Raw genomic sequence first — 16,000 nt, forward strand, 5'->3', positions numbered from 1 at the left:
AAAGTGTTTTTTTTTTTTTTTTTTTTTACTAATTCTTTAAATAATAAATTAAAATACTGTTTTTAAAATAAGCTGAACCCGAAATAATTATTACTATAGAAGCAATGTTTATAAAATATAGTTACTATAATTTTTACTTAGAAATAAATCAAATCTAGATAGTTTGTTCTATTTTAGAATGTTCAAACATTCCACAGAGGTAATTTCAGTTTTATTTGTAAAGTATGAAAGTATTTTAATCAAAAATTTCTGTGGCTGTATAACTGTCAATATGTTTATCAATAAATTATAAATATTGGCAGTCAAAGTCAATTCTGATTTTATTAAATTTGATCTTTATATTTTACTTCATAGTTTATATGGGCAGCCACATCAGGCATGGAGTTTAGCTAAGGCTGAAAAATATGGTGGAAAAGCATAAACTGTGAAGTAGATAGACTTGGGTTCTAATAATTCAAGACTTTTATTATTATATTCTTACTATTCTTATCAACTTCTCATTAACTTCTACTTTTTTCCTAGTTATTATGTGTTTATCTTATCTTCTCAAATAACATAGTTTAAGGGTCAAATAGCTATATTTCTTATTTAACCAAGCACAGAACTATGCATATTATAAGCATGATATTTTTCCTTTTGAGGGGTGATTAGTGCCTGTCAACTTTTCTAGGCTGTCAACTTTTCTAGGCTGTTCCAAGATATTTGTTAAAATACATAAAAAATAAAATATATAGGAAACATGGAAAAGCCATTTTGGTTGGATGTGACAATATGGATCCAAAGTAACATGATTTTCATCTATTGGTCCTTCTTCCTGTGTTATTGTACTCTTTGGCTTTACAGATGAGCCTTTATCTATAGCAAGACCTTCTGAACTGATGAGGGAGATAGTTTTTAGTTTATACATAATTATGTACCTGATTATAATGAATCACGTTCAGAACAGGACTGCCCCAGTCAAAAGCTTTCATGTAACTAGAATTGAAAAGCTGAAAGAAAAATTAAAAAGTAAGACTATACTCCTTTCATTCATTACAGTGGCAGTTGATACAAGTTAAGTATGCATTGTACATATGGCCCCTTGTACTGGGTATGTTGGTATTTGTGTAGGTGGACTTCCTTGCTCCTCCCTTCCTTTGCATAGAGTTAGAAATGGAAGAGGAAGTTGAGGGGCAGGAAAATCTATAGAATCTAATTCTATCTTCTTCACATAAGTGAACATCTCCCCAAGGCCTTTTACCTTTTTAAACGGGGCCTGTATGTTTGGGGTAATACCAGGCTTCCCCAGAAAGCCTCAGCTTTATCTACAGAGGTCACAAGAGAATGTCTATAACTAAGTGTGCTGGGATTAATATAACACTTCCCTAAATACCTTTGCTTCACCAACAGGGCTCAAGAGCATGCTCCATCTCTTGCTTCACTCTTTAAAACTCACGATCTCACTACCACTATCTGTTTTGAGCCTATTAAATCTAATCTTATTATGTCCATTTTTTTCCCGATTATGTTTTCATTACAAGAAAGTTCAGACTCTCAGGTTACCCATTTTCTCTGGTACTCTAAACCTTGCAAGTCTCCATACATCCCCATATTTTATTTTCTCCCAACTCTATCTAACTCCTAAAACTCTCTCTGCCAATGTGGAATCCCATCATCAGCCTATATCTTAAAAAAATTTTTTTTTTAAGTTTCATTTACAGTTGACATTCAACATTATACTAGTTTCAGGTGTACAGCACATTGGTTAGACATTTATATAACTTATGAAGTGATTCCCTGATAAGTCTTACACCCACCTAATATCATATATAGTTATTACTATGTTATTGACTACATTCCCTAAGCTGCACTTTACATTCCTGTGACTATTTTGTAACTGCCTATTTGTACTTCTTGATCCCTTCACCTTTTTCATTCAGCCCTGCAACACCCCTCCCATGCAGCAGCCATCAGTTTATTCTTTGTATCTATGACTTTGTTTCTGTCTTATTTATTTCGTTTTTTAGATTACACATATGAATGAAATCATATGGTATTTGTCTTTTCTGACTTATTTCACTTATCATAATACCCTCTAGGTCCAACCATGTTGTCACAAGTGGTAAGATTTCATTATTTCTTATAACTGAATAATATTCCATTGCATGCACATACACACACACACACACACACACACACACACACACACTCCCCACATCTTCTTATCCATTCTTCTTTCGAATGGAGTATTTAATCCATTTACATTTAAAGTAATTATTGATATGTATATAGTTATTGTCATTTTATTAATTATTTTCTGATTGTTTTTATAGTTCTCTGTTCCTTATTCTCTTGTTCTCTTATATGTTGATGGCTTTTGGTAGTGTTGTGTTTGGATTCCTTTTTCTTTATTTCTTGTACCTCTCTTGTAGATTTTTAGTTTGTGGTTACCATGTGCTTCATATAAACCAGGCTATGTTTATAACAGTCTATTTTAATTTGATGGTCACTTAAGTTTGAACACATTCTAAAATCATTACTTTTAACTCACCCATATTTATGTTTTTGTCATTATTTTTTACTTTGTGTGTGTGTATCCCTTAATTTACTGTTGTAATTACACAGGATCTCCCTACTTATGACTTTTAACCTTTGCACTAGCTTTAGTATTGGTCAATCCACAGCTTTTATTATGTGTTTGCCAGTAAGGATTTTTTTCTTTGCAGGTTCTTTGAGGGTTCTTTTTTATGTTTCTATCTCTTTTTTCATGTTTCCTATCTCTTTGTGGAAGTTCTCTCTGAGATCATCTGTTCTTCCCCTAAGTTTATTAAGCATCCTTATAAACAGTATTTTGAACTCTGCATCTGGTAGATTATCTTCATTTTGCTTAGTTCGTTTTCTGGAGTTTTGTTCTGTTCTTTCATTTGGGACACATTTTTTGGTTTCCTCATTTTGGCTGCTCCTCTATGTATTAGGTAGATCTGCTATGCCTCGCAGTCATGGCAGAGTGGCCTTCCGTAGAAGGTGTCCTGTGGGGCCCAGTGGCATAGTCTTCCTGGTCGCCTGAGCTGGGTATTCCAAGGGTATCCCTTGCGTGCTCTCCTGTTGTAGCTGAGCCTTGATTGCTGTTGGCACATCAGTAGGTAGGACTGATTCTCAGGCTGAGTGACTGTGAGGATTGGCTATGACTTTAGTGGAAAAGCTTTTGTGTCGGGGCTGACTTCATGGAATGGGATTGACTTTAACGGGGCTCTGTTGCATGCTGAGTCCACTCTTTGAATATGTTGTTTATGGTGCTAATTGATCGATGCTCTGGTGTGGTCTGAAGCTGGCCACCAGGTGTATTGGTTCTGGAGCCTCTTGGGAAGTACTCCGGTGCAGGCTAAGTTCAGTTGCTGCCTGTGTCCAGCCTAGGACTACCTGGTAGAAGCTAAAAAGTATTGGTCAATCCACAGCTTTTATTATGGTTGGTAGATCTATGGTTGGTAGCTGCCTGTGCTGGGCTTAGAGGAACCTGGAAGTGGTTATGCTGTGAACCAAGACTGGCTACCACTAGTGCTGGGCTTGGGGCCATTTAGCAAGAGGTACAGACACACTGAGGCCAGCTGCTGTTTTTGAGGGCTTTGTGGATCTTTAAGAGATTTTAGGAAAGTCTACAGTGTGGGCCCAGGCTGGATATTTGTGTGGAATTAGCCTCTAGATCATCAGCCTGTAATTCTCTGATTGGCTTCTTTGCCTTCTTGCTCTACTGAAGATTTGATTTTCTCTGAGAACACTTCTTCCTTTGCAGCTCTTTCCTTTTACCAAATTGGCTAAGGTAATTTATGACTTGACATTTGAAAAACTTTGGTCAATTCTGAGAAGTTTTTCATATTATATATGAGCAGCACTTGACATCGTTCATTCCCTCATCCTTTAGAAATCTGCTTCACTTAGCTTCTAGAATACGATAATTTCTTGATCTTCATTTTTTACTCATTGTTCCTTTTTAGTTTCCTTGGCATATTCAGTCTCTGCTACCTGACTTCTTAATATTTTCATGTCTTAGTACTCCATTCTTGCTCCTCTTTTCTTCTCCACCTATACTCATTCTATTTGTGTTCTCAGCTAGTCTCTTGGCTTTAAATATCCTCCATATTCAAAATGTTTATCTTCTTTTATAAGTCTCTTCTAAATTCTAGACTCCTATACAAAACTACTTATTCAAAATCATTACTTGGATGTCTAAAACTTAATATCTCCAAAAGAGAACACGTTATCTTGCCACCAAACCCACTCCGACATCAAACCTCCCTATCTCCTTTAATGGTAATTTCATCTTTTTATTGCTTAAGTCAAAAACTTTGGAATCTTCCAAGACTCTCCTCTCTTACCTCTCATAGAACCTATCATTAAATTCTGTTGGCTCCATGTTCACAATATACATATGTATATTCAGAATCTAACCACTTTCTTCACCTCAACTGATAGTATGTCAGTGCAAGGCATCATTAATTCATTTAGATTACTGTAATAATCTCCTAAATTTCTCACTGCTTCTACATTTGCCCCACCACAATCTACTCAAACAGCGGTCAAAGTATTCCTTTAAAAATGTAAATCATATCACATCACCTTCCTACTCAAAAACCTGCAGTGGCTACCCACTTTGTACAGAATGCCAAAGTCCTTACAATGGCATACAAATTCCTTTCTGAGTCCCTTTTTGCACTGCCTGCGCCTGCCCCCCCCCCCCTTACCCCTCTTCCTACTACTCTCTCCCTTAATTGCTCATGTTAGCCACACCAGCCTCTTAGCTGTGCCTCTTAGAAATACTCCTAAGGGCTTTGCATTGACTATTTTCTCTATTTGAAATGCTCTTCCCCCAGATATTCACATTGCTAACTTTCTCATCCCCTTTCAATCTTTTCTAAAATGTCACCATCTCATTGAGGCTTGGCTTAATGTCTCTATTCAGAAACACAACCCACTACCCAGCATGCCTCAACTCTTTTTCATCTCTTTCCCCTCATTTTTCCATAGTTTTTATCCCCTTCTAACATTTCAATAATTTACTTATTTGCTATGTGTATTGTTTACAATTTGTATATCTAGTAATAGAATGTAAGCTTAAGACAGCAAGAATATTTATTTTGTTTACTGATGTATATCATGAGCATAGAAGAATACAGGGAATATAATAGGTGCTCAATAAATAGTTTTAATGGTTGAATAAATGTAAAGGTTGCTTCCATTTTTCTGATCTAGTTATCACCAGGAATAAATTAAATCTAAAGTTGTTATAATATAGATTTTAAATAATTCATTTTGAAACAACTACTAAGTATATGTAAACATTTTTTAAATGAAAAAGCCCTTAACCAATATCTTAATGATAATTTAAACTTATCTAGTGCTTATTAAATTTAAAGAACAGTTATAATCATCTTATTTAATGCTCATATTTTTATTAGGTCAGAGAATTATTATTAATTTTATTTTTATAAAATTAAGGAAACTGAATTCATAAAGATTAAATAAGTTTGCTCAATGTTACACTGCCAATAAAGTTCAGAGAAAGGATTCAATGTCTGTATTTTGATCTCAATAATAATATTCTTTCTGTGATATTATCCTGGCTCTCAACATTTAGATGATATTCACACCGAACTTTTTTCTTAATCAATATTAATTCCACAAATATTCTTAAGTATCTACTAGTTGCCAAGAACTCTTTGACTTGCAAATACAAAAGTGAACAAAACTTGCTTATGGCCTTCGTGGAGTTCACAATTTAACAGAGAAGAAAGTGTAGTCTAGTGAAAGACTAGGCATTAAGAGACCTGTGTTCTAGCCTTAGTTCTTTTTTTAAAGGAATAGCTTTGAATCTTTGGGCAAGTCAAATGATGGGAATGACTTACGTGGTCCGTAGTTTACTGTTCTGAATTAACATTTTCTCATTTGTAAAACAGAAAATAATTATACTGCACTGATCATTGCTTAGGTTTAGTGGATCCAATAGATTATGATATCAACACATAAACTATAAAGAATTATACAAATATGTAATAATTTAATTTTATCCTTCTAAATATCATTTTATGTCAGTGGCATAAATCAAGAGTAGCATAAAAAAATTATATTGAAATGCATTTTAAAAGTTATACCTGACTCCAGTGGAGTATATTTTGAAAAGATGTTCCTGCTGGGTTTTGTGACATATAAACATCCATACGACTCTGAGGGGTTAAAAAAATTATTTTTATATTTAGTCCAATCAGAGAAGGTATAATCTTTGATATTTATTGAACTAAATAATTTCAAAAACTTAAAGTTAATTTTTAATAAATAATGTTAATAAAATAAATTTATATTTTAATTAAATACACAATATACTTATTAAATGTACAATTTTTACATTAATGTAGAAGCTATTATTGGATTTCTAAGCTATGTGGTCCATTATCACATACTGAAAACAATGAAAAGTGACAGAAGACACAAAACACACCTTTTGAAAGCACTAAAGAATTGAAAACATAAAAATTACCAGGACAAATGAAAAAAAATAGCACAGAACCAAGGAAATAGCAAAGGACTGAAGTGACTTTTTCCTTAAGGTTATCCTAGAGAATCTGAAGTTTCATTTTGAGAATGTACCTAGTTGAGGAAAACAAAAATCAGCACAGGGCTTCCCAAGGCAGCTGAGAGATTCAAAAAGATACCCTCTCCATGATAAACTGGGAGCCCAAAGTTCTATACAACTCAAAGTGAAGCTGATTCAGAAATACAGCAGCCCTCATGTCAATCTGTATTCTAGGTTTATATTGCCTACATAGTCCCTGGGAACATCAATCAGTTGAGAAAGAAAATTACTGTGTTTATTATATGCATATCTCTGTGCTTGGTTAAATAAGAAATATAACTATTTATTTGATCCTAAAACTATTTATTGTATTTAGGAAGATAAACTCATGAAATAATTAGGAAAAAGTAGAAGTTAATGAGAAGTTGATAAGAATAGTATGAGTATAATGACAAAAGTCTTAAAGTATTAGAACCCAAGTCTATCTACTTCACAGTTTATGCTTTTCCACCATACTTTCAGCCTTAGCTAAACTCCATGTCTGATGTGGCTGCCTATGTAAACTATGAAGTAAAATATAAAGATCAAATTCAATAAAATCAGAATTGACTTTGACTGCCAATATTTATAATTTATTGATAAACATACTGACAGTTATACAGCCACAGAAATTTTTGATTAAAATGCTTTCGTACTTTACAAATAAAACTGAAATTACCTCTGTAGAAAGTTTGAACATTCTAAAATAGAACAAACTATCTAGATTTGATTTATTTCTGAGTAAAAATTATAGTAACTATACTTTTATAAACATTGCTTCTATAGTAATAATTATTTCGGGTTCAGCTTATTTTAAAAACAGTATTTTAATTTATTATTTAAAGAATTAGTAAAAAAACACTTTCCAGGTATCATTCTCCGTGAAAACTCTTATTTTTAGACAAGCAAAAGCTGACTGAATTAGCCATAAATAGACCTTCAGTAAGGGAAATTCTCAGGATGAACTTCAGGGAGAAGGAATGAAAAAGAAGCGGCAAATATCTGGGTTTAAATGAATATTATCTATATAAATAATATGTGGTAATATTTAAAAGTAAGATAGATTTAAAATACACAATAAGAATTTCATATAAGTCACAAAGAGGATAAATGGAGCTAAAGTGTTCTAAGATCCTCGAAATGTCTACAAAAAGCATAAAAATATTAATTAATGTTAGATATTAAAAAGTATGCATATTTTATTTCTAGGGAAATCACTGAAAATAGTAACAATGTCTAATTTAAAAATGTAGAAAGAAAGAATGATAAAAATTTTCAATTCAAAAGACAGCAAGAAAATATGGAAAGAGAAACACAGAGAAGAACATATTTTTAAAATACACAAAATATAAGAGAATATATTTAAATCCTAATATATGAGTAGTTAAATTAAATACAATGGATTAACTGTTAAAATTAAAAGATGAGGATTGTGGGAGTGAGGAAAAAAGCCAACTGTATGTGATTTATAAGAGACATGTATAAAACATAAGTGTGAGGTGGGAAAAATACTCATTAAGTATTATGAAATCTATATGCAGCTTTATTGATATCAGAAATGGACTTTAAAGCATAAAGTAGCATAATACATTTTAAAAATATTATCAAAAGACTAATTTACTAAAAAGAATCTTATGCACCTGCTAACCTCAAAATATAACTATTTAACTGAACATCGGTTTAATAGAACCTCAAAAGGAAATAGACAAATGCAAAATCATTTTCAGAAGGTAGTGCTCTCTCTTCTCTCATGATAATTTTTATCTATTATTATCAGACTTTTTTGCATTGTATTGTAATCGTTTGTAAAAATCTTTTCACTAGATTATCTAAGGAGACTTATCATTACTTTGGTCCTCTAAAGATAAGGACTTTATATTTTCTCCTTTATGTTACTGTCTGACATTGAGTGTTTAGATTATTCTGCTTTACAACTGAAGGCAAACAATATAAATCACATGGAGAAAATTCAAGTGAAGCCTGCCCATGTTGCTCTGATGTCTTCTATGGGGCACCAAAAGAGAAAATAACCACCTTTTCTTAGGCCAGGACTTCTGATTTCTGAAGTTTCCTTAAGCACTGATGTTGGAGTTGACCAGATGTGACAATGTGAATATACAACTAAATGAGTTATTACAGACAGAATAGTGATGTTAATCAAAAGAAGCAGGACAAATAACAGATAAATAGGTAGGGCCATCAAATACTTTCAATCATGTAGATTTATATAATTCTTTTACTCATGTCCTATTCATTCCTTTCACACTTTTACCTCTTTGTCTGTAGCAAATCCTTACATGGCAAAGCTAACTCAAAAATGTGATTAGCTTCTGATTGCAATATACACGAGGGACTTTTTCATTACAATATAATTACTATATGGTAGGAATCTTATTGCCAGGACAACGGGAATTGGGTAAACACAGTGTGTCAAAATATGTACTCTCTATAATTTTAATCTTTTTATATGTGCTAAGACTTGTTTTATGTCTCAGCATATGCCCTATTTTGATGAGTGTTCCATATGAACTTAAAAAGAGTATATATTCTACTATTGTTGAATGAGTATTCCATAAATGCCAGTTAGGTCAGGTTGATTATTATTTAAGCCTTTGAATACTTGCTGATTCTCTTCTTGTTCTATTATTTAATGACAGGTAAGTACAAAATATATAAATTCTATATTTTTCTATTTCTTTCAATTTTGTTAATTTCATTGTCTTTTTAATAAGCTGACGTCTTTATCATTATGTAATGTTCCTCTATATTCTTGGTAATATTCTGTGTTCTGAAATCTGCTTTCTCTCATACTAATATAGCCATTCCAGCTTCCTTATAAGTAGTGTTTGCAATGTTATGTCTTTTCCCATGTTTCTTTTCCCTTGTTTCCTTATATTTTAAGTGAGGAACTTGTAGACAGCATATATTTGGGGCCTGATTTTTCATCCAACCTGAAAATGTCATCTATTACTTAAAGGGAATAGATAATTATATTTGTATTAATTATCTGTATGGTTGGGGTTAAATCTGCCTTTTTGCTATTTATTGTTATGTGTCTCCTGTTTTAAGATTTCATTATCAGTAGTTTTCAACAATTTGATTTTTGTCTTTATCTATGTGTGTGTGCACATGTATATGCATATGCACACATGCTTATCTTTCTTGGGGTTCAGTGAACATCGTGGATTTGTAGATTTTAGTTTTCATCACATATAAAAAATTTTGGCCATTATTGCTTCAAATTATTTTCTGCTTTTTCCAAAATCTCATAGAGTTCAAATCATATGCTCATAGTTTTTTGGCCTGATTCTACTCACTGCCTTTTTTTTTTTTATAAACTATGAGCTTTTCTTTCTGTTATTTATACTGACTATAAGAAATAAATTCCAAGTCATGCTCTATCTTCTCCATAGATCTTTAGAGGATCAAGAAGACCGAATCGAACTGAACTATACTGTGAATCACTCTTACTGTTCCAATACACACTGTGTGTGAAATTTTTCCATCTAAAACATTCCTAATCCCAAATAATTTAGGACACAACAATATTACAACCTATGATACTGTCAACTTTTGTCCCAGAAGGGAGAACCACAAATTTAAAGGCAAAGAAACCAGAGTATAAGCTTTCCTTATGGTTTCACTCTCTCACTCACACACACACACACACACACACACACACACACACACACACAAAGAGTTCTCAAAGACACCACAGTATAATTACAGAAAATATAGCAATGCCAATTATACTACCCAAAATATAGAATGGATGAATATGGCAAGCAAAAAGAAAAATTATATTTGTAATTCTTCCAGTCATTTTATGTTAGGTATATAATACTAGATGGACAGAATTATATGTGAAAGAGAATATATTAAAATAGTCTTTTTAAAAGCTTCTATGGCAGAATTTACACTGCTCACACCTTTATGGGAAAAAGAAAACTGAGTTCATTTCTTCTATTCTGAAGTATTTCTTTCAAATTTATGTAATTGTCTGTATAGCTCTCTGGAACTGGGGTAAGACTTTCTTGAGGTTGGACAAAATCAACAAGTCTTTGTGGTATGAAAAAATGTTTTGGAAATTAAGAGAACACTTCTCTTTCTTTGAATGAATAAATTGGTTCTTATTAAGAAGTCTTGAAAGGTCAAGGTACAAGAACCAATAACAAGTCCAAATGCCACAATTGCTTCTGCCAAATCTGGATTTTTAATTTATTGAAAAAGTTTTAGAATGAATACTTTTATCTTTTAGAGAATCTATATAGTAGTTTGAGGATCAAGAATTTTGATGAAGTACATAAGATAATTGACAGGCACTAATTCTAATTACAAAAGGATCAACAAGGAAGGGAAACAGTGTTAGGAACCAGGACATAAGAGGAGGAGTCATGGGAAACAAATGAATAGAAGACAATCTAAATTCAAGAAACCTCAGGAAACTAGCACACAATAGCAAAGGCTAATAAAGATACTCATCACAGCAGCTGCTCTCTATTCTTAACAGAAAGCAAGACAAATAATCCCATCACACAAATCAAATTAGTTTCACAATGTTGGTATGGCCACAAAATCAGAAAGGCAAAGAATTTTACTGCTAATATATAGATAAATGATAGATAGGTATAGCTATATCATAAAATGACACACAAAACATAAAATAAGCACTATTAAGATTTGCTTTCTAAAAAGTGACAAAATACTTTTTAATAGAACTTGTCCTCACCATATTTAAGTTCTTCGGGTCATATCCATATAGCATAAACAAGAAATCACGGCAAGTCTTACGAAAAATTTTTAGTGGACACAGCTTTGAACCAATAAGTCTTTTAAATGCAGTATTAGGTAAGAAGGCTTTGTTGCCAGAAAAAAACTGCAAAATAAATTTATGTTATTCATATTTGGAAGACCAAAACAATTCATTAAGAAATAATTCACAACCAAATGCCATATCTCACAGTAGTTTAAACATTCAAATTGAGGACAAAACTTGGAAGCAGAATTTAAGAGATGATTTGATTGCTGGATTTTCTTTCACAGTGAGATGTTCAAAGTTACCATAAGTTATATCCTATACTTTGGTAGGAAAAAAGGCAAGAATCTAGTGTAAATAAAACAAAAAAATTCAATTCATACATTTGGCTGTGCAAGCATAGTCAAGACATTTTATTTTGAAAATATAGAATCATTGTTATTTTGGGTTATCAGTTACATAAAGGAAAGAAAGAACATACCTTGATCACTGACTTCCACTTGTATGCCATTTTAATTAAAGGGCTTCTTAAGTATTTAATGGAAAAAACTGGTGCTAAGGCAAAAAATACTTTGATTCTTTCAGCTATCTTTGGTATTGTGGAAAATGTTATAAAAGCTGAAAATAATATAAATTAACTATTAAGAAATTTCAAGCATGTGAGAAATGACACCATGTTGAATAAGGTTCTGAATAATTAATTTACTCATTCATTTTTTTAAAATCACTTACCAAACATTTATTGATAATCCAGGATGAGACATGCATATTGATCACAACATAATGCTTATTAGGATTAAAAACTAGTGTATAGACCATAAATGATGATAAGTTAGCAATAAGTCAGTCAGTCTTGTAACACCATAGTTTAAAAATCAGAAGCAATACTGAATATTTGTATAATTGGCAATGGTGAAAATGAGGTAAGTAAATTTTTTAGATAGATTAATCTTACACTTTAGGTGAGAGAGTCAATAAATGTCAAATTGCTTTAATATATTTTAAAATGTCCTTGCCTTCTTGTACAGAGGATACTAAACATTAGTTTACATTTTATTGATAAAGTCATCAATACGACAAAAAGTAGTTTTTCCCTTTTTGATATCAAGCTATGTACTTGTGCACATCTCTGTTTTTATTGTTTTTTACCCCCCCCCCGAGTTCTAAGAAGTCAAATAAAAGAATTATATACCACATTATGAGTCAATAAGCTCTAGAACCCATTTTTTTCTTATTTAAAAAATTTCCTGGGATTCTTGGTTCCAGATAATTGGATGGCTGATGAAAATTTGGACCCACATGGTTAATAAATGTCACCCACATGGTTAATAAATGTCAGAGAAAAGACATCCACATAGTTAATAAATGTCAGAGAAAAGATCTATGAAAAACAGGATTAGGTTGTTATTCAATACACTTTTTGTAGTAGGAAGTAGATTATCCCTATAAGAAAGGGATATTCTTCATCTTAGAAGAGACTCATTTAATATTGGCTTCTATTATAAAATAGCCTTTTCTAATTCCAAAGTAGAAAGAGTATACATAAATAGGTTTATAATACCATGCAAGAGAATTATGTTAGGTCTTAGGAAATTTTTTCTGAAAGTTAAGTTATTATGCATTAGGTAGAAACATTAGTGTTGTAAAGACATGAAAGTTCTTTTCTAGTTGTCTTTAACTATATAAAGGCTTTTCTTGTCTTTGTGCATTTCTTAAGTTTAATTTGTCCTAAATGCAAAATCATAAATAACCTTTTCAAGTCTCTCACTCATACAGCCCTAGGTTATAGTTTTAAAAAGGAAAATAATTTTGAAATTTCTATTTATAAAACAAGTGATAGTTATAATCTCACTTGATCTTAAGATAGATATCCAACTTTTACCCAATTAGAAACACACAAAACCACAATCTTGTTTTTTAACATCAGTTCTTTGTGACAACAGAAGACTATGTGGAATTAAAGCAGGATGTAAGCTTCCAGGAAACTGCTATGCGATGATTGCCTCACAATTCTTTTTCATTTTACTTATAGATTTATAAGCTTATCTACAGCCTTAATAAGTATATCTACAAATTTAAAAAAATGTAATTAAGGAATATTAGCAACAATCTTTTTTGCCATACCAATAGTAGTACCCTGTGAATGGCCTACATAAAATATTTCCTCTTGTCCTGTTTGTTTCACAATGAAATCAATGGAGGCTGGAAGGTCATATTTAGCCATCTCATCAAAACTACAAAAAAGAAAAGAAAAAGGAAAATGCACTTTCTACTGATGTTACATTCGCATTTGAAGATGATAAATAAAAGCAATTTTCAACTCTTTTTGGGTATTATCAAGAATTTGCATGGTATACTGTATCTAGTGAATAGAGGCTTCTAGTGAATAGAGAACACAAAGTCAAGAGAATAAACTAGTTACGAGGCAGTCTAATAAAGAAGATGTTTGTATGTACTAAATACAGTAAGGTAGGCTAAATATATAGGTTACAGAGTAAAAGAGTAGTTAGTCAATAAAGGTTACTGCTGAAAAATGAGGAACAAGCTCAAAATCAAATGAGCACTCTTTAATTTTCAAGCTAAAATTTACATTAATTTTGATGGTCTACTGAAAGCCAAGTTTAGAGAAGAGGCTTATATATTTTACTTTCTTTTATTCAAAAAGAAGAAAAATGTTCAATACATTTATAAAATAAAATGAAACATTACTTAATTTTATTTATACCTGAAAGCCCAAAATTCTTTGGAATTTGTTTTTAGGTACATGTGTTTCCTGGACCATGTAGTCCCTCTACTGTTCCCCATCCATACATCATAACCAGCATCTGCCAGAATGAAGCCCAGGCTGTTGTTAGGAAGATTGGAAATCCAGCTGCTGGCAGATGTAAGCAAACCATGTTGCAAGTATACGACAAGCCTCTGAGCTAGAAAAAAATGCAGAAAATTTTTTGTTTTAAATTTTGTAGTATCTACATGAATATCTCATCTGAAATTCAATCTTTTGATATATAATAATTTGAAGATTTAAAAAAATTATATAAATAGGGTAAGTTAATATTTAACTCTATGGTATATCAGATCTATTTAACATAGTTCACTAATAATTTCTTTCAAATGACCAAGTAGGCAATTAAGTCATGTTCCACTTAAATAAATAAACTTTAATGATACAGAATATTCAACTATCTAATAGTAATTTGGGCACTTACATGTATTTTAAATAATATTACATAAAATATATTTATATGATTTTCCTACTTTTCATTTCATAAAACAATTTTATAATCATATAATCAATATAGGTGTCATCATTGAATCACTGTGTTCACTAGTAACTTGGTTTTAAGCCCCAAGTTGTCATTTACCCATAATCCACATCATTATCATCTACTAAAGTAATGCTGTTGGTTCCCTGCATAGATCCCACTAAGCTGTGTTAACTGCTAACTGTACACAGCTATACAGCTGTTCCTTCTCAGGAGAAGCACTTTTGGCATTATTGGCTAAATGGGCACTCCCACATTGGGGGAGGAAGAAGACAGTCTACACTTTGACCAACTGATACGAAGGTACAAAATACTGACTCCTTTGCTTCAAAGTTGGACCGACTCTGTTGTACTCCATGTTCTATATATCCCCAAGAGACCAGGCTAAAGTTAAACTCCTCGTCATACCACACATCTACTTAATTCCTTCTTTTCTCTTTTGCTTTCCCTATTACCTTTCTCCTGAGATTTCATCAATAAATAATGTGCACTCAACTCCCTTCCACAGGCTCCACTTCTAACAGTTACTACCAAAAGTGATTAAGGAAGCAAACACTTATGGATGGAATTATGGACTTGGATGACTTGCTGGTTGGCTGGCATTGAGTCTAGGTGGATTATTGAAAAAAACTTGCATATTGCAGCACTCCATTGGCTAAAATATTCATATTTCCTATGACAATATAGGAAAGGGATGACTGGCTTATACAGTATGTCTTACAGTTAAGAGGTACAGAGGAAATATCATTATGAGGTCTGAGAAATTGGGTAGCTGTTGCTGAGTGTCAACAATGTTTCACAGAGAGAAAATTATAGGTTCAGGGCAATTGATCAACAATTTGAAGCAAAGTGTGAAAGTCATAAGATCTCCTTGGCAGCATCTAAACACCCTCATCTTCTATAGCCAGAGGGCAAACTGATGTGAAAATCATGGTCCAGACCTAATTGTAACAGTAGTAGAACTTCAGGAAGCTTCAATTCTTAGCACTGAGAAGAATCCATGCCATATTCAGGGCCTTGATATGGAAGTAGGACCCTGAGACTTGAGATAGGAGTATCTGGGTAGGGAAGTAGGACCCTGAGACTTAAGATAGCAGTATCTGGGTAGAACTTCAGAAACTTGAGTCCCCTATGTCCCTGAACTCACTGGCATTGCAGAAGTGACACACTCCTCTTTGTTAGAGAATAATGCACCCTGACTTATAACAAGGCTTCTTCTCCTCAAGATCCACCCCAATCCCTTCCTGGATACTCATTCAGTTAAGTACCGTTGAGTTCCAGTGTAGTTTGACTGAAGAAGTGTTGGGCCTGAGAGAGGAGAGACTACACACTAAAGGAGCTACAAAATCTGGCTAATATGTATGTAACAGCTGGAACTGGGAGAGGATGCCTAGG

General features: G+C 32.5%; 1 protein-coding gene across 6 annotated transcripts in view; it reads right to left on the reverse strand.

The window, feature by feature from the left end:
* LIPJ (lipase family member J) overlaps positions 1–16,000 on the reverse strand; it is a 28,864-nt gene that overhangs the window by 350 nt on the left and 12,514 nt on the right. For 2 of the 6 annotated variants that reach the window (XM_039871784.1, XM_039871785.1), the window contains 6 exons: positions 14,065–14,263; positions 13,464–13,573; positions 11,821–11,957; positions 11,313–11,459; positions 6,126–6,197; positions 918–989 (listed from right to left, as the gene is read on the reverse strand). In XM_039871784.1, the coding sequence (XP_039727718.1) occupies positions 918–989; positions 6,126–6,197; positions 11,313–11,459; positions 11,821–11,957; positions 13,464–13,573; positions 14,065–14,263 (737 nt within the window). The remainder of the gene's footprint in view (positions 1–917; positions 990–6,125; positions 6,198–11,312; positions 11,460–11,820; positions 11,958–13,463; positions 13,574–14,064; positions 14,264–16,000) is intronic. The other 4 variants (XM_039871789.1, XM_039871786.1, XM_039871790.1 and 1 more) reach the window with 4 other exon arrangements.

This window comes from Pteropus medius, unplaced genomic scaffold (assembly GCF_902729225.1).
Source record: "Pteropus medius unplaced genomic scaffold, Ma_sr-lr_union100, whole genome shotgun sequence".
NCBI lineage: Eukaryota > Metazoa > Chordata > Mammalia > Chiroptera > Pteropodidae > Pteropus > Pteropus medius.